Source organism: Heterodontus francisci, chromosome 13, assembly GCF_036365525.1.
Source record: "Heterodontus francisci isolate sHetFra1 chromosome 13, sHetFra1.hap1, whole genome shotgun sequence".
Taxonomy (NCBI): domain Eukaryota; kingdom Metazoa; phylum Chordata; class Chondrichthyes; order Heterodontiformes; family Heterodontidae; genus Heterodontus; species Heterodontus francisci.
In genome coordinates this window covers 17,528,498-17,548,743 of record NC_090383.1, presented here as the reverse complement: position 1 = coordinate 17,548,743, position 20,246 = coordinate 17,528,498, and the positions used below count along the sequence as shown (strand labels likewise).

The window sequence follows — 20,246 nt, the reverse complement described above, 5'->3', positions numbered from 1 at the left end:
TAAGGAAGCGCATTCCAGGGCCTGCTAAGGAGGATACAATCCCAAGGACCAGGACTGACTAGACCAGCTAGTCACATGACTAACTGGCTGTTCCAGGGTTTTCTTTTGAACTGGCCGCGGAGAGTTTGAACTCAGAGTGTCTGTTTGCTCCTGGACTGAGAAGATCTCTCCTGTCTGCTCCCATCTATTTCTCATAAGCCTCTAAATCCACTGATGACACATGAACCTCAATAGAGAAAAGTCTCCTACAGTGAACAAGGTTTAAGAAGAATACTGGGCCCCAACAAAAAGCAAAATCTACCTACAATCAAGGACTCTACAGTGAGCTCAAAGAACCGGAACAAAATCTCTTCAGATATTGCCTCAAATGTTCCCACTTTATTTTTCTTCTGCTCTTTTCTGTCTCTATTTGAATGCGTACATGCTGGTGTGGGTGTATCGTGTATCTGTAGGCGTCAACCAAATTACAATTTAAGTTCAAGTTTAATAAATTTCAACTTTTCTTCTTTAAACCTAAGAAAACCTGTTTGTGCTGGTGTCTTTGCCTTATAATTGAAAAGCAGTGAACAAGGATTCACCAAGGGGGAGCTAAAAACATGGCATGTTTAAAATTAAACCCTGTTACGGTAAGACCAGGTGAAGGCTGAGAGGGAACCCTAGACCCCTTTCTCACCTGGTTGTAACAGCCCCTTATTGATATGTCCAGCCAATCAACAATGCAGTTAGTGCTGGCTGGACACTGAAATCATTCAAATCAATAGACAGCATGAAGTTGGCTAACTACCTGCACTGCAATGAGTGGCTGTAGGATAATCATGTATTTTGAACCCCCACGCAGGGCCTATTTTCAGGGGCTATTCAACTTAGCCCCACTGAACCCCACTGAAAGCATATAGCCGTCAAAACGGAGAGTAAGATTGGGCTGCATTTTTCACGAAGGCTGCAGGTCCTGGTGACAGCACCGGAGGCGGGTGTTGCTTCTGCTCAAGCTTCATGCAGCCAGCCGGGCGCAATCACATGGCAACCAACCAATTGACTCACAAGAGGTGCGGGGTCCGTCCAATCAAAGAGCGGGGGTGGGAAGCAAGGCACCTATGGCAGCATCAGCTGACTGAACAGCAGGTCCTGGCACCATATTTAAAGGGCTGCCAGCCCTGTATGCACTGCTGCCCTGTTTTAAACGATTGCTTGACCTACTGTGCAGAAGACCCCTACAGCTGACTACAGTGTAGAAGACCCCAAATAAGAGTGGGTACCTCCTGCAACCGTGTCAGAGGGAAGACACCAAGTGGCCCCATAGTTTAGCAATGCCGCCCACAGGTTCTCCTCCAGGCTGTAAGGGCAAGGTGAGAGGTTTTCTTCCCAAGGGACTCTCCAGACAAGTGGAGAGTATTTCATCACACTCCTGACTTGTGCCTTGCAGATGGTGGACAGGCTTTGGGGAGTCAGGAGGTGAGTTACTCACTGCACAATTCCCAGCCTCTGACCTGCTCTTGTAGCCACAGTATTTATGTGGCTGGTTCAGTTCAGTTTCTGGTCAATAGTGACCCCCAGGATGTTTATAGTGTGGGCTTCAGCGATGGTAATGCCATTAAACATCAAGGGGAGATGGTTCCATTCACTCTTGATGGAGATGATAATTGCCTGGCACTTGTGTGGCACAAATGTAACTTGCCACTTATCAGCCTAAGCCTGGACATTGTCCAGGTCTTGCTGCATCTGGACATGAGCTGCTTCAGTATCTGAGGAGTCATGAACATCCCCACTTCCGTGCTAGTCTTCGTGGGGAAACTAAGAGTGTTCCTCCTTCTGATTGCAGACAAAATGGGCAAACAATAATAAAGAGAGGGCCAAGACCGGTGAAGGCCTCCCAGAACTGCGTGTGCTCACCTCGGCAGAGGGGGAGGCTCTGAAGCTGGCTGAGGCAGAGGGCAGCCAAGTGATGCAGGAGGGTCATCACAGGAGAATGAGTGAATGAGTACAGGGGCACAAGAGTGATTCTGGGCCACACAGCTGGCACAGTGCTCATGTATGCATGGACACATGGAGCCTAGCATCAGGCATGGTTGGGATGAGGAGATGTGAAGCCCCTAACCCCTAAATGTGTGTTCTCTCATGCAGGTCTTGGTAATGCCAAAGGACGTGCAGCTGGAGAGACTAGGGGCCAGCTGTCCGTCTCTGAGGAGGAGGAGGGATCCTCAAAGGGTGTAATGTCTCATCATTCCCCCGTACCTTCCACCAGTGCAGATACTCTCATGTTGGTGGGTATGCATTGCAGTTAGATTCAGGGTCACAAACAGGTGAGTACATCACAGACCTGCCTGTGCAGCTGACGTAGACTGTGACATCTGGGGCTACTGTCAATTGGACAACTGTGGGAGGCCAGGTCCATGGTGAGGCCCAGGCTGATGATGTGCCTCTGATGTTACTTTGACCCTGCTTCCCCCATCCCGCACTGATAAACTTACCTCCTCCCCCTCCCCACCAGTGTGGTGCCTCGTTTCCCCTGACGGGGATCTGAAGGCGCGGGAGTGCCGGCCACTGGGCTGAAGATCGCAGTGAGACATGAGGCGGCAGTGTAAGTATCATTAATTCATTAATTTTAGTTTATTTAAATATTCAAATGGGGGTCCCGTCATCGAGTGGCAGCGGGGGTGGGGGGGGGGTGTGGTTGCGCCATGAGGCCTTGCCACCGCTAGTACTATCAGGCTGGGCCCTCCCAGCGTCAGGGTGCGTGGTGGAACTCTCCTGGAGGCACCTTCAGGCCAACCCCTCGCCACGGACCTCAACACCTGGGGGAGAACAAAATCCAACCCGCCGCTGAGCCCGCTCTCAGAGGCCCGGTAAATTGCAACATTCCACACAATCCTGTGGGTTTCCCGACCGGTGAGTTAGGTTAAAATCACATCCTGTCCAGCTCATGTTTCTCTCCCCACAAATGCTGCCTTGTTTCTAGCAATTTCATGTTTCAATTTCAAACCTCCAGCAAGGAAGCAGTATTACTAATATTATATCATTATTATAGCAGTATATATCTGTTTGCTTTCAGGACTTGTTTTGACTGTGGGGGGAACCCAGTTGCAGCTTTCCCAAGTCCAATGAAGATGGGGCAAAAGGTAGCGAAGTCAGGAGGTTGTATTAGTGATTGCAGCCCCGAAGAGGGCGCGCTGGCCGCCCAGATGCTGCCTCTGTCCCTCCCCTTCCCCAGTCTGTGTAAACCCATCAAACACGGCTCTGGGCTCCAGACATTAGAGCTGCAGACTTGTGCGAGTTGCAGCTCCCACTCTCTCGCTGTCCTTTCTATCTCTCTCGTCCCTGTTCATGGATCAGAACAGAAGCAGCAGCCAGCTTGCCCCCAGTCTCCTCTCCTCTCGGCGTCTAATGGACTGAAAGGGGGGTAAATCCCCCCCCTTCCCTCTCCCCCCCCATACCCCCTCTACCGTCCCCCCCCCCTTTCTCTCTCTCTCCCCCCAGGCAGAGCCGATTGCAGCGGGATGGAGACTCCTCCACATCGCCCCTGCCAGCTGATGCCGAGCTCGAAGAAAATCAAAGTGCGCCGCAGAAGACGGGATTTGTTTTGGTGGCAGCTCTGCTGGCTGGGCGGAGTGCTGCTTGTACTGCTGTGTATCTCCAGCCTGGTCGAGAAGGCAGGTAAGGGGAGCTGAGCGCGTTGACAGGGCTGAAAGTGGGCTCAGGCTTCACTAAGATCAGCATTGATGGGTCGGTGCGATTGTGAATAGCAAACACTGCTGCCTGTTAATGTGCTTGCAGCCCGAAAGCCCATGCAAGATTAAACAACTTTTTTGAAATGAAGCTACCGAAAGGCTGCTGACCATTCGGGGTAAATCTGCCTTCCTTCTAATCAAAAATAGTTTGTGGGATGAAATACCACAGTTTGACAGCAGCATTAAAATATAACATTGCCCAGCATTTATACAAACAAGGTATTTTTCATTGTCATTATTTTGTAGTAACGTTGTGACTAGGACAGGTTCTGCAGGGTTTTCAGCCTGCCATGTGTTCCCTAGGCTGGGGACAATGAAGCAAGTTTGCACTTGTACCACTTATTATGCAGACTGATGTTCCCAGGTAAATCACATGCAGTCCATGATGTGTGTGACCGCAACACCTGAGGGGCATCAGCTGTGCTCCTGTGCACGTCTCCTCCAAATCCATCAGTGACATTGTCAGTGCCCAACCTTCATAAAGTGCCTGGTCAAAAAATCCACTCAACAAATCCCTTCTCTCCGCTTTGAGAAGCAATTGTACGTTTCTGTAACGGTTGCCCGCTAACAGTCATCACTGTACTTCAAAAACAGTGTGTGTGAAGAGCTTCGAGATATTCCTGAGAGACGGGATAACATTCCATATAAGATCAAGCCCTTATTGTGCATTAAGAACACAAAGTGCATTGAGAAACACAATGTGATCATAGTCATCAGCAGCATAATTAAAATTATGATTAAAATTGAATTGAATTGGTATTGGTATTATTAAAGGGCACTACCTTGTTTCTGATGGCCTGCTCGGCATAGTTGCGTAAAAGCATTGGTTGCTTGAGACACTGTGAGGCAGAATTGACTGCCAGGGCTATTAGCATTAATGGGCCAAATGGCCTTTTCACGTCCCTGATTTTTATCTGCTTACGTTCTGGTGGCAAGTTTCAGGACAGTGTTAGTGATGAAGTTGTTTCACAGACTAGGCCAAGTGGGGTATCATCCTCTGATAAAACGTCCAGGATGTTTGTTACAGACCATAATTTAACCTAAGGGTTCAGATGGTGCCCAATGATACCCCAAGCCACTGAGTTGCATTTTAGCCTTGTAAATGCATCCTCAGTATCCATTAATGTACATCCATTTCTCCAAATCTGCATGGAAATGGAATTTGTCTTCAATTTCCTTTGTGTAGGCTATCAAGCTATTCGTTTCTACCAGCACACAAATATTTACTTCTGTTGAACAAAATAAAGTCCCATCAGAAGTTGGTTTGGAGGAAGTAACTGTGATATACATAATGGTCTAGTATGTTTACAATGATAAGTAATCTTATCTAAATAACTCACACATATTACTGGTACGGTGCTTGTTCGACAGAAAGTTCTACCAGATAAAAAATGATTGCCATTTCTTGTGGAACTGTTGTTGGGCACAATTTTACTAGGTGAGGAAACTATGACCCTAATCGGGCAAGAGGTCCCTTTAAGCATGATTAGAATGTCCTTACAAAACATGCCTCCTACAGGATTAGAGATCCCCCCCCCCCCCGCCCCCCCCGGTAATCCTACTGCCTCATCTGGTTCTTTGAATGAACTTGTGCCTTTTGCTGTTTGTCACTGTGCTATGCAATGGAAAATACAGCTATTATTGTGGAGACTGCACTTTGTTCTTAAAAGACTAGGTTTGTGGGGATGTCATTGATTTTAGACCTGAGTCTCTCACCGTTAGGTAGATTCACCCCAATGAGTTAGGAGTGCAGTCCTGATATATAAAACATACAGCTTGAATGTACAGGATGCATCCTAGTTGAATTCAGCTTTTTTATTCATTCATGGGGTGTGGGTGTCGCTGGCAAGGCCAGCATTTATTGCCCATCCCAAATTGCCCTTAAGTAGGTGGTGCTGCCCTGCTTTTTTGAACCACTGCAGGCCATGCAGTGAAGGTGCTCCCACCATGCTGTTAGGGAGGGAGTTCCAGGATTTTGACCCAGTGACTATGAAGGGCTGGTGATGTTTCCAAATCAGGATGGCATGTGTGACTAGGAGTTTCCATTTAGATGTCTATATATTACAATCAATAAGTACGCATAATATATCTTTTCTAACATTTATTGGTATTGTGCTTATTGACAATATAATCTTGAGGCTGCTGTTATGGTGAGCACAGGTGCTGATGTGAACATTGAGGGTTAAGAAAACAAACATTGCATGCTGCATGTTGTGGAAATCCATAGTGAAGGAAGCAATTTTTTAATTCAGAGTGCAACTGTATGAAGAAATATTAAAATTTTTGAGCCTTTTTGCTGCTGAAGGTGATATTTGATGGCCAGTGAGTGGAATTGTATATTCAAAGAAAGCACAGTGTTTAACAGTTGAGTAAGCAACTAATTTTAACATACTGCAAAAGTATGATAGCTGAGAAGTGACTGTGACTCCTAGGTTGTTAAGGTCTTACCTACAAGCAATGATGCTGTTTATCCCATACAATTCTTGTTTTAATCTCTCTATTATGTATTGACACAGGAACTTAGCAGGCCAAGTAATGATTCAGCCATTCCCCTCCTGCATTTTTCCTCTGATTCAACGAGTACTGTTGTTCTAAACTGATTTTGTTTTTCTCCAACTCAAACAAATCCACCTCCATCTTCTCATTCCTCAACCTGCATTTTTTCCCCCTCCTGAATCTTTCACCTTGTTTACACTTGAGAGAAGCATTAAAACTGCAAAGAAATACATGGCAACTGTTGCAGAGACTGGGCTTTGTTCTTAAAAGACTAGGTTAGTGGAGATCTCATTGATTTTAGACTTGAGTCTCTCACCATCAAGTAGATTTATCCCACCAGGAGTGCTGTACTGTTTTAATAAAATATGCAGCTTGAATATATGGGTTGAATTCAGTTTGGGCATCGCTGATATTTGTACAGATTATAAATATTACTGTCAATGCGAGGTAGGAAAACACCTGGTTGACTGTTCAAGATTTAGGTCATTGGGGGAGGAGCATTGACCCACAGTTCCTGGTGCTTTCTCAGCTTAACCTGTGAACCAGATGCTCTGACTGTGTTTTTTGTTTAAATACTTATAGAGGGTAGTTGGGTTGCATCAATGCTGACATCTGCGCCTCTCACTGCCAGAAGTGAAAGCTCGGTCTGCTAGTAGTAAGGTCTCCTTGCTTCACTGAAAGTAGGCAGTATGGTTATGGGTTGCATCTTGAGCAGTGGCCTCCCAAACCACTATCGAGAAGGGCAAGAGGTAGGATAGGAATGAGTGCTGGAGTCCGTTTTACAGTTCCACCAACACTCATCAGACAGTCAGATGGAATTCTGAGTATGAGTGGGTTGAGCTACAGGCAGTGCAGAATTTTGCTTCGGTAGAGATTGTAAAGGTTATTCTCCGTGCTTCCCTCCAATGACTCCATGAGATTGAGTGATGACGTCAAGTTCCCAGTGTTTACACAGGTTTCTGCCGAGCCTCTGAAATGCGCAGCCAAAGGGGACAGCAGAACACTGACCAGTTAGATCACAACATCCCATCCGCCCTTCTCACAGGTATCCAGTGAGAACTTTCTCTTTCTTCCTTTGCCCTTCTGGACAGAGGTCCTGTGTCAGCTTGGTCCAGTTGATAACATTCTAGCCCGAAGGTGTGGGTTTAAGTTACTCGACCACCCCCACTCCCCCACAAATCCAGGAACCAAGCACATAATCTACACCCTAGTGCAGTAATGACAAAGTGATGTATGTTATGCTTTAGGACTTTTACTCTCCTGTGCTTTTGGGTTCAGTCTCTCTAATCATTAAACACTGGTTCAGCCACAGCTGGAGTACTGTGTACAGTTCTGGTCACCACACTATAGGAAGGATGTGATTGCACTGGAGAGGGTGCAGAGGAGATTCACCAGGATGTTGCCTGGCTGGACCATTTCAGCTATGAAGGGAGACTGGATAGGCTAGGGTTGTTTTCCTGAGAGCAGAGAAGGCTGAGGGGGGACCTGATTGAGGTATACAAAATTATGAGGGGCATAGATAGAGTAGATAGGAAGAAACTTTTTCCCTTAGCAGAGGTGTCAATAACCAGGGGGCATAGATTTAAGGTAAGGGGCGGGAGGTTTAGAGGGTGGTTGGAATCTGGAACACACTGCCTGAAGGGGTGTTAGCAGCAGGAACCCCACACAACGTTTAAGAAGTATTTTGATGAGCACTTGAAACACCATAGCCTACAGGGCTACGGGCCAAATGCTAGAAAATGGGATTAGAATAGATAGGTGCTTGACGGCCAGCACGGACACGGTGGGCCGAAGGGCCTGTTTCTGTGCTGTATGATTCTATGACACTTCTGTGTGTTATCCCTTGTTCCTCACAGATCACAGTGTGTCTCCGCCTGTATTTTGGGTTACTGGTTATATGACAAGCCTTTATATGGTTTCCTATGACTTCTGAATGTGGTGGAATAAACACTCCACTAGACCGTGCCTTAGGCTGTAAACTGTCAAACATGTTTATTAAGCAGTAAGTGGGCAGGTGAACAGAAGCAGTTTGCACACTAGGTTTACAGATTCCTCCTCAGAAGATAGTAAATAACACATTTACGTCTGCTGTGCCAAACTGCAATATGAACTGAAATAGGCACAGGATCTCTGAATACTTAGCCTTGTGAGGTGATTTGTGGATGACTGTATATGGGGACCCTCTGGCATATATGTGGTTTGCAATGATGGCATCAGGTGGACTACTCAATTAGAACAAGACATGCTGAGAAAAACTTTTCATAACTTGACCTAGAGGAAGGAAATTTAAATATGTGTCTCTTCACAGAATCAAAAGACTTGTTACAGCACAGAAGGAGGCCATTCGGCCCATTGTGTCTGAACTAGCTCTCCAAGTGAGCAATTCGCCTCGTCAGCTGAAAAGGAAGAATGTACAGGGTTATAAGGAGAAGGTGGAGGAATGGCGCTGTCTAATTCCCTTTGATTGAACCTGCCTCCACCACACTCTGGCAGTGCATTCCAGATCCTAACCACTCACTGCATGAAAAAGTTTTTACTGATATCACCATTGCTTCTTTTGCCAATTAGCTTAAATCTGTGCCCTTTTGTTCTTAATCCTTTCACGAGTGGGAACAGTTTCTCCCTGTCTACTCTGTCCAGACCCCTCACGATTTTGAATACCTCTATCAAATCTCCTCTCAGCCTTCTCTTCTCCAAGCAAAACAGTACCAACTTCTCGAATCTATCTTTGCAAATGAAGTTCCTCATCATCCCTGGAACCATTCTCGTGAACCTTTTCTGTACTCTCTCCAATGTCTTCACATCTTTCCTCAAATGCGACACCCAGAACTGGACACAATGCTTCAACTGAGGCTGACCTAGTGTCTTATACAAATTCAACATAACCTCCTTGCTCTTGTACTCTATGCCCCTATTAATCAAACCTTAGATACTGTGTGCTTCATTAACTGCTCTCTCAACCTGTCCTGCAACCTTCAAAGACATATGCACATATACACCCAGGTCCCTCTGCTTCTGCACCCACTTTGGAATTGTACCCTTTATTTTATATTGTTTTCCATGTTCTTCCTACCACAATGAATCACTTCACATTTCCCTGCATTGAACTTCATCTGCCACTTGTCTGCCCATTCCACCAGCTTGTCCATGTCCTTTTGAAGTTTGACACTATCCTTCTCACAGTTCACAATTATTCCAAGTTTTGTATCATTTGCAAATTTTGAAATTGTGCCCTTTACACCAAGGTGTAGGTCATTAATATATATCAGGAACAGCAAGGGTCCCAACACTGACCTCTGTGGAACTCCACTACCAACCTTCCCCCAGCCCGTAAAACATCCACTAACTGCTACTCTCTGTTTCCTGTCACTCAGCCAATTTTGTGTCCATGTTGCTACTGTTCCTTTTATTCCTTGAGCTGTAAGTTTGTTCACAAGTCTGTTGTGTGGCACTGTATCAAATGCCTTTTGGAAGTCTATGTACACCACTTCAACAGCATTGCCCTCATCAACCCTCTCAGTTACCCCTTCAAAAAACTCTACCAAGTTAGTTAAACACGATTTTCCCTTAGGAAATCCATGCTGGCTTTCCTTAATTAACCCGCATTTGTCCATGTGACTATTAATTTTGTCCCAAATTATTGTTTCCCTTAAATAGAGTTGCAAACATACATATATTCAAGTAAAACCCGCAGTATGCTTGCGTACGGATTGAATGTGTCCGTCCCAGCTATTTGGCCAGCAAGCCATTTCAAGATGTATGCCGATAGTTAGACTTTATCCTGCACCCTTCCGCTCAAAACGTTTCCACGCTGTAAAACCTGCTGGAAATATGAGCCGACAAAGATGCAGTGAGAGCAACAGGGCATCTGGGGCCTTAGTAAACGGTGGGACCACCAGTGTATCTCCTTAACCAATGAGATTTGAGGATTGAGAAAGAAACAGAGTAATAATGGAGAAGGAAGGTGATTTAAAGTCAAATCAGGTACAGAAGGAGATAAAGGGAGAGAGAGAACAACTGGATGAGGGGAAAGAGAAAAAAAGAACAGAAAAGTTTTGAACATTAATAATTGCATGCGTTGTTCACATGCTGTTATTTTTCCAGCAAGTTCAGCCCCATATTGTCTGCATTTGGGCATATTGTGTATCAAAACAAACAAACTGCAACATTTTGTGTGATTGAACCTGGCTTTTAACCCCCTGTGTACCATTACAGAAAAGAAAGAAGTGAATAACTTGATGCATCAAAGACAAGAATTATTTGTTTTTGCTGCCAGGCTGCCCTTGGATGTTGATGTTAAACTCAAGGCCCATCAGCTAATGTTGGTGGTTCAAGTCCCAAAGCACTATTCAAAGAAGCACAAGAAATCCTCCTCAAGTCCTGGCTGATGTTTCTCCATTAAACAACATCAGCAGAAAAAAGATAGACATGTATTTTCGCCGTACTGCATCACACTTGAGTTACTGTTGGTTGAGGGAGGAATATCGGCCAGAATACCTTTCTTCAGTTCATGCCTTGGCACATTTTAAAGACTGCTGAGAAAGCAGGCCTTTGTTTAGCACATCTTCCAAAGACTGGCACTGTCAACAATGTAGCTCTCCTGGCTACACTGGAGTTCCAACCTAAATCATGTGCCCAAATCCCAGAGTGAGACTTGAACCCACAATCTTCTGATGGAAGTGCAAATGCTACCACTAAGCCAAGTTGACATTGGTCAGTTTGACTTTTCATTTTATTGCTGTGGGATCGTGCTGTGTGCTCATCCAATTTGCCCGCATTGTAATCACTGTACTTCAGAGTAACTAAATGCACATACACTGACATGAAATATATTTGAGAGATATGATGAAGTGCTATCTGATTGCTAGTTTAGTGGTGCAGTTGAAGGCTTCTGGCCTTCAACTCAGGCCCCGTCAACAGGTAACTACAACCAATTTGTTAACAGTCCAGGGTTTCTCTGAACATTTTTGTTTTGCATTCACAGCACAAAAGGCAATTTCCAGAAGCAGATTCGAACCTGTGTTCTTGTCTGTGCAACATGCAGGATAGCATACAATGGGATTAATAATTAGCCCGTAGTTATGTTATAGTGTACCAGGTCAGATGGGGTGTGCGCCACGTTCTTCTGTCTTCTCTGGAAGATTAAAACCTCCGCACAAGTGTGCACCTGCTAAAAGTAATAGATTGATTTATAAATAGAGTCATAGATGCAGTGGAGCTCAACAAATTATTTCAAATGCGTTAGTTAAAATGAAGATGGAATCAACACACAGAGTTAACATACCCTTTTCAAATGTAGTTCTTATACTATTTGATAAGTGACAGGACTCTGATTTGAAACTGTCTTTTATGGACTGTCACAATGGAAGTTGTCTATGAATGATGCAAGGGACTAATCTGCAGAATTTGGATTTTTAGATAAATGTAAAATTAAAGGGGAACAAAACACAGCTCTTCTACAGCACTGAGTTTCCTAAAATGGTCTCAAATACACAAGATAGGAAAGGTCAATTGAATGACACACAACTGAAAAACTTCTTATACACAATGTGGGTTCGAGATCAGCTAAAGCTTTGAACCACATAGATTTTGGATTGCCTCCAGAACAAAGTTCCCTTATCTGACTACTTACCAGAGTTAGCAACCTGGCGTCATCCACATAGGAACAGGATTAGGCCATGCAGCCCCTCAAAGCTGTTCTGCCAGTCAATTAGATCCTGGCTGATCTATAACTCAACTCTATTTGCCTACCTTTGTTCCCCTCGATAACCTTGCCCAACAAAAATCTAGCAATGTTAGCCTGGAAGATTTCAATTGACCTAACATCCACGGCTTTGGTGGGTTGGGGTTGGGTGCGAGATCCACATGACTTGGATGTTGGAATTCAGAGTAAAATTTCAAAATTTGCCGATGATACCAAACTTGGAAATGTGTCAAACAGTGAGCATGATGCCATTCGACTGCAACAGGACGTAGATAGGCTAGTAGAATGGGCAGACAACTGGCAGATGGAATGTAATACAGAGAAGTGTATGCATTTTGGCAGAAGGGATAAGGAAATGCAATATAGACTTAATGGCACAGAGTGCAGAGACAGAGGGACCAGGGGGTTCATGTACTTAGATCTTTGAAGGTGGCAGGACATATTGAGAGGGTAATTAGCAAAGCATATGGGATCTTGGGCTTCATAAAAAGGTACTGAGTACAAAAGCAGGGAAGTTATGCTCAACTTTTATAAAGCTTTAGTTAGGCTCCAACTAGAGTGTTGAATCCAGTTCTGGTTGCCACACTTTAGGAAGGATGTGATGGTCCTTGAGAGGGTGCAGCGGAGATTTACCAGAATGGTTCCAGGGATGAGGGATTTTAACTACAAGGTTAGGTTGGAGAACCTGTGGTTGTTCTCTTTGGAGCAAAGGAGATTGAGGGGAGATTTGATAGAGGTATGCAAGATTATGACAGGTTTAGATAAGGTAGACAAAGAAAAGCTGATCCCATTAGCTGATGATACAAGGACTAGGGGACATTGATTAAAGGTTTTGGGCAGGAGATGCGAAGGGCATGTGAGGAAGAACTTTTTTTATGCAGCGAGTGGGAATGATCTGGCTGGCTTCCTACGAGGGTGGTGGAAGTGGAGATGATGAATGATTTCAAAAGGAAATTGGATGGGCACTTGAGGGAAATCAACTTGCAGGACAACAGGGATAGAGTGGGGGAATGGGACTGACTGGATTGCTCTACAGAGAGCTGGCATGGATTCGATGGACCAAATGGCCTCTTTCTGTGCCGTAATGATGCTACCATTGTACTTTTTGTGAGGAAGTGCTTCCTGCTAAATAGCCAGGTCTTTAAATACCTAGTTTCTCCTTTGCTCACTTCTTAAATAATTTTACAATCTCCAGTCTCCATTTTGTAATTATTTTAAAATACAGAATTATTCCCCTGTTTGACATGGGATGAAAAATTTGCTTTAGCCAACCCTTACTGAACTGTAAAGATATATAAGAAAGGACAAATGTATCTGTTATTACTGTGCATTTTGCTGATATACTATGACTTGGCAAAGAAATTAAATTTTTGTACAATGCTAATAATAGAAGGGAAGTATATGGAATGCTAAAGCACCTGGTCATTGGGTAGGAAAATTCTCTAAAATGAGTATTGGTATATTTTAAATATTTCTTTCATCTGTTACTGGTTTCTGAATATCAGTAACAGTGATTGACATTAATGTTTTTAATATCATAACATCCTGGTGCAAGTATACATTCCCAGACCTTTGCTTCAAGAACTGTCCACTGCTACCAGTGGTAGCTGTAGAAAGGTTTCAGCAAGGGTGGAGATCACTCACCTTTGAGGAAACAGTTCCAGCTGTAAAAAGCAAAGAGGGTCTAAGTTGCCTGGATGAGTGTGGCTCCAACAACACTCAGGAAGTTCAACGCCATCCAGGACAAAGCAGCCTGCTTGATCGGCACCCCATCCACCACCTTAAACATTCACTCCCCCCACCACTGATGCACAGTGGCAGCAGTGTGTACTATATACAAGATGCACTGCAGCAACTCACCACACCTCTCTTTCGACAGCACCTTTGAAACCCACGACCTCTGTCACATGGAAGGACAAGGGCAGCAAAGGCATAGGAACAACACCATCTGCAAGTTCCCTTCCAAGCCACACACGATCCTGATTTGGAACTATATCACCGTTCCTTCATTGTCACTGGGTCAAAATCCTGTAACTCCCTCCCTAACAGCACTGTGGGTGTACTTGCACCAGATGGACTGCAGCAGTTCAGAAAGGCAGCTCACAACCACCTTCTCAAGGGCAATTAGGGATAGGCAACAAATTCTGGCCTTGCCAATGATGCCCACAAACCATGAAAAAATTTTTTTAAAAATCCTTTCCTGGTGCAATCCATTTGCTCAATAATTGGCTGATTGCTGTAGATCATCACACTTTGCTTGGATGGCAGTAACACCCAATCGTGAAACTGGGCACTAACTTTGGAAAATGAAAGAAATGGACAATAATTAAATACAGATTTCTGAATGTCATGGCTGCTTTTCCCTTTAACTATCTCCTTTTTTCTACTGCAGGTGGGGGTTCATCCTGTGGCTCAGTTCCAGGGACCACTCCTTGCATCTGAGCCCAGATTATAGGGACATGGTTAGCATAGTCACTAAATTACTGAACTAATAATCCAGCCAATGTGAGTTCAAATCCCACCAATGGAAGTTTGAGAATTTGAGTTTAGTTTTTTAAAATCTGGAAATTAAAAGTAACCGTGAGGATTGTCATAAAGTCCCAACTGGCAGGAAACCTGCCATCCTTAGCTGCTCTGACCTTTATGCAAATCCAGTCCCACACCAATGCAGGTGGCTCTTAACTGCCCACTGAAGTGGTCTCGCAAGCCACTCAGTTGCATCAAATAGCTTCCTTCTCAGGGCAACTGAGGATGGGCAATAAATGCCGGCCATGCCTACATCCCAAGAATTAATCAAAAAAAGATGCTGGGGAGAGTTTGTACTTTTTTCTGCTGTTAACATCAGCACAAGCCAGGCAGAATCGGCCAAAGAAGTGCAACAGATCAGGGAATTTTAAATGTGAGTTAGGCCCAAACCACTTTTGTTTCTGTTTCCCGCAATCTTTTACGCTGGTTTTAAGATTCAATTTTTCCGAATCAAACCCCGACCATAAACTTGGCGACGCACCCAGGTTGAAATTGCATGATTATGCCAGTTGCACTGGTTAGGGAAAGCTCTTCAAGTTGCACTCATTGGCCGGAATTTTACGGCCCTCAAAAGAGCTGGCTGGTGGCGGGGGATGGGCGTAAAATTGAGCGGGATGCGGGAGGAGCCGTACCTGACCCCTCCAACCCCCGTTGCAATTTTACGTGGAGCGATGGCGGCAAGGAACAGCCCACCCACCCCAGGCCAACCAAGACCCTTAAGTGGCCAATTGACCAGCACTTAAGGGCTTCTGCCCGCCACCGTGGGTATTTCACCCTTGGCGGCCAGAGGGAAAAAGCCTCAAGAACCCGGCCTGATAAAACCAGGCGGCCTTCTTGCAGGCTGGGGGGATGCCCATCTGATCAGGCACCTTGTGCCCCATGGAGGACTGCCCCCCAAAGCCCCAACCACCTGCAATGCATAACACTCCCCTGCCCTCCTAACCGACTCCCCTTGCCTCGCTGGGGTCCGGCCGATTGTCCCCGGTGAGGCCCTAAAAACATCTGTCTTCTGGGCCGTCCTTCACCTTGCTTGCGACGGCTGGGTGTAGTCCCAGCAGTGGCAACCGCTCCCTCAAGGAGGTGGAAGTCCTGCCCAAGACCAGTTAAGGGCCTGGGGTGCAAAAAGTCCTGGCCCGGTAGAGGTGGGCTCGCCCCTGACTTTTCGGCTGGTGGGCAGGACCCCCTGCCCAGCGATAAATTCCAGTCATTATCTTAGACACAGAGGAAATAGTAGGCATGTCTTAAAAGATTTTCATGACAAAAATACTTAATTTACTAAGGAACTGACTGGTGTGCACGAATCAAACTGTTAAATGGTTCAGTATAGTTTTTAAAAGTCAGTTTCAGTGATTTTAAATTAGGTTACTGACAGGTGGATTGGATACTTATTAAAATGCTCATGTGGATAAACCTACTTCCAACTGTATTAATAAAGCTGCCCCCCCCCCCCCAGGTTACCACCCTTAAATACATCAAGGAGTACTTTTTACTGGAAAGAATAATAAAAGAAACATTCTATTTTGCTGCCCAGTTGCGCTTACTGATAATTTTATGTTTGTGATTATTCAAATGAATTTTATTGAAAACTTGAACCTTTAACCTAACCAGTGCAATTTTGAGCCCATTTTGGGTGCAACTAGCCGATGGCACCTAGGGCGGAAACTCTACCCCAATGAGTGTCAGAGGATTATTCAATGAGAGTAGCCATTGTAGCCAAACTGATATTGTCTTGATCTGATAGTCAGGAGCGTTTACCAGTAGGGTCACTTAGTAATAAAGAGGAACTTTAACTAATTCCACCTCTTCATCACCAGCCCCAACCTCAGGACAGTGTACTGGCTGAAGTCAACAAGCTCAGTGTAGACTAGAATTTGATCGTGGGGCTTCGTTGTTTTTAATGGCTCTGCACCACTGAAATAGTGAATTTGGGCTAATGGAGCTTTTAAAACCAATAACATGATCAGTATTACTGATATGAATAACCTAGTGACTTGGGGTATTAATACGTTATGTTCCTATGCCTCACTATCTACTGTTAAACCACTCAAATTTGACTCCATAAACAATCAGTTTTGTCATACTCACCTTAAAACCAGAATTTGCAGTAGTGTAAAGCGGATGATAGCGAGTCAGTGGCCCAGTTTACATCACTCACAATGTTTATTTAATGGCCACTAATTTAGCCAGAAGTTTTGACAATGTCGTAATCTGTGAAACTAAGCCCATGCCAGCATTTTATTGATTGAATGCTGCCTTTTGTTTGGTCCTTCCGTTTTTGTTAATTTCTCCCTTCCCATTGCTTCTTCCACTCCTTAAGGTACCGGCTCCCTGTTCAGGTATCGCTCGATAAAGTCAGTTGGTCTTTAGTATCTTGCCTAAGAAGATATTTTTCATGTGGCACCTTAGGCAATAACTGTCAATAGGAGTATGCAACCAGGAGAGAATGGTTACCACGTTCTAATCTGGTTCTCATCTAATATCAATATGTATGGAGGGGAGGGGAGGGGGGGGTGGTCTTGACTGAAAAATAATGAGGAAATAAAAATAGTAATAATGAAACCCAGCTATGTATTTTGCTGCTGTGTAACACAGGGCGCTAATGCCAATGTTGGTGTCACGAAAATCATCTTGGCTAAGATCAGCTAGCTAAGCACAAGCCAGGGATTGAACTGGGATTTTCCTGGTCTGTTTAGATGATCCATTGGGAGAGTTGTAAACTCACTTATTGTGTTTCTCTATGTTGCAACAGTGAAACTTCAGATTGGCTGCAAAACACTTCAGGACACCCTAAGGTTATGAAAGGCTCCTAAATCAATGCAGGTTCTTTCTTTCTATTGAATATGTTAAACGACAAATCCCACTCATATTTTATCCAATAAGTGTACTAAGCATGTGCTATAGAAGAACTGATCAATAAACTGGCATTTACTCCCGTGCAACAAAATGAAAGCAGAAAGTTGAGAGTTCATTTGGCTTAAAATCTCCTTTCGCCAAGTATATTGAGCAAGTTACATGGTGTAAATGAGAGGGTAGTAAAAAATACTGGAGGAGTTGAAGTCCCAAAATATCTACCATAATCTGTCTAATGTTCAATGGACAACATATTACAAAGGGAGTATGATGCATTTTCCATTGCTTATGACGCTGTGACTTTGTGTGACTATCCCAAGTTGCTAGGATATTCTTGATGAGTGGGAAATTGTATGTTATCAAAGCTTGTCTAACATATTATTTGCACCATATAGGTTTTGAAGCAGTCTTTAAACTATGGTGGGAATTTGACTTCATGTGGGACTATTGTCATAGTAATAGTAATAAAGCTTGCATGTCTATAGTACTCGATCTCATTGAAATATCTTGAGGTGCTTCACACAATGAATTACTTTTGGCAGCTCAGTTACTGGTGTACAGCAGCAGGCATTCTATGCCAAGCAATGTCCTGCAGTCATGCAATTGCACAGGAAGAGCACACAGGAAGCGCCTCCAACTTTTTAGGATACAATAATTGCAGCAATTATTTGTATCTGAGCACAGCCTTGTTTGTTGTGGTGCATCATAAATGTTCTCTCACCATAACATGGATTCCATGAGATTAGTTTAACGCAGGAAAGCACATGTTAAATGCCAATGGAATAGCAAGAATATAGTGGGCCTGATTTTGCTCTCAGCAGCATACTAACAGCGCCAGCTATTCATCACACTTGCATTGCCCATAGACTTATGCATTGGAACTTACTGTGAATTAGACAGTCAAGAATTGCAACACTCTTTCGGGGATCTGAAAACTGTGTGAACAGGGCAAGCAACTGTGTATCTCCTTAACAAATTAGATTCAAGAATCGTCGTTGAGCAGCACAAAGTCTGAACCAGGACGTGTCAGTTAGATTCATGAATTCAATGTCAAATCATGTACACAAAGAAAAATAAAGAGAGGGAAAGAAATATTGGATTTAGAGGGGGAGTGCAAAAGGAAAAGTAAAACAAAATCATTTTTATTTGTTTTTTGAAAGCTCCAACAGCAATTAAAATCTGAAAGAATGAGACTTCACACTTGTTAATGTTAATTTTCAGGGGTAGAGAGGTTGTTTGGCTGTAATTGAGCCTTATTACACTGTTAGAAATTTATTTACACTGAAATGGACAAGCTCTAACCTTTCCTGGTGAGTTTAGTGTTTATCTATCAGCTAAGTACAGAAACTTCGCCCTGATCCATGTATTTCAGCGGTGAGTCGTTCAATGAGATACCATCTGCATACAGCTTCTAGTGGGACAGGGCATCTTGGACAGCAACTTCCTGATTCATGCAATTAACTGTGTATGAGCAGTGGCTGGAAGTTGCTGTCTGATTTACATGTTAATAGCTATGAGCGCTGTTAGCCTCACCGTCATTTCTATTCTGGCGAGTAGGTTTTTTTCAGTCTACATTTTCTTTTGTGACTGACATTTTTCTCATTTTCTTGAGGCTTCTGTTTCCACTTTACTCCACGCCTTTCCCTGACTGAGGCCAATCACTTGACATGTTCCCAGACTTATCCAGTTCTGTTGTTGAACTATCCTCAAGAAATTGGGAGTTGGAATTCTGACCTGTTTTTCTTCCATCGCCCCTCCCAATGATATTACCCCTCAGGATAAGTGCCTCGAATCGGTTCAAGATCAGCTACCCCATTCAGCCACTCCCATTGCAAATCACCATGCAAGGATTGGCACCTGTCAGCTGATAAGTCAACAATTTCTGTGAACATATGTACCTTTTCAAAAAAAAGGACAGAAGTCTTGGCGTGATAGCTCAAATGCCAGTTGGAGCAAGTCCTACTGATAAAAATTAGGCTTGGCCCAACATTGACATTCTCCCTCTCCTCAATGTTAGACTGGCCAGCTGACTTTTACCACAAACACAGATGGTAGATTTGACATCACATTGATCCTCACCTTCTGAAAATTGAACTATTTCAATAAACTGGTATGTGCTTTGTACATGGTGAGACAGTACCCATCAGTAACCAATTATTTCAGTAGAAAAAAAGTACAAAGTATCGGCAGGATTAAGAAGCTCCCTAAGTCCATATTTTCTGAGTGCAGATTAAGACTGTTGGAACGTAGCATTACGCTGTTTTTCTTGGGAATGTTATCCCCAAAAAACATGGTACTTTGGGTCGGCATTGGGTATGAACCCAAGTTGCCCTTAGCCATGTGGGACTGCAATTCTATTTCTGCCCTAGAGGCTTCTTGGCATCTGATTCAATGGGTTTGATATTAACCCTTTCACGACGGGCAGTAGAGGGTTGGCAGTGGGGTTAAAACTTTCATACAGGGAGCACAGTGCCCACATGCCAACGCCTTTTTTACAAACTCTCCTCTGCCCTTGTTTTTCTTCCAGGCCACCAGTTGGGCTGTTTATCTAGCTGACTGCTGGGGGAGGGAACTGAAAAGAAAATAATGATGAGGTCCTGCCATTAAGTTCCATAGGACCCCAATGCCCTTGGCCTTGCTGGGTTCTTTGGCTGCTTTCTGCCTTTCCACGCACCCTCCTTATAAATATCGGGGCCAATGTGTCCATTTGAACAGAACGGAAAACTAGAGGTTGTGTTTTACACATTGAAGCCGAGAACAACTTTGCTTTTATATCGGAAATTGTGGCAGCCATACTGGAAATGTGTATTCACGAATAGAGAATTGCCTTTATGAAGAAGAGGTAGTTTTTGCTTTACTTCTATCTTCTGTTTCTCACTGCATCACCTCCCATCTCCCATCTCCTGCCATGTCTGTGCTGCCACTTGGAGAGTTTGTAGAGGTGG

The 20,246-nt window shown here is 44.2% G+C and overlaps 1 protein-coding gene across 2 annotated transcripts in view; it reads left to right on the top strand.

The window, feature by feature from the left end:
* Positions 1–3,222: 3,222 nt before the first annotated feature.
* Positions 3,223–20,246, top strand: part of LOC137376249 (sodium/potassium/calcium exchanger 3-like) — a 451,264-nt gene continuing 434,240 nt past the window's right edge. For both annotated transcript variants that reach the window (XR_010976157.1, XM_068044421.1), the window contains exon 1: positions 3,223–3,651. Coding sequence is in view for 1 of the 2 variants with exons in the window: in XM_068044421.1 (XP_067900522.1) it covers positions 3,495–3,651 (157 nt within the window). In the remaining variant the exon portion in view is untranslated. The remainder of the gene's footprint in view (positions 3,652–20,246) is intronic.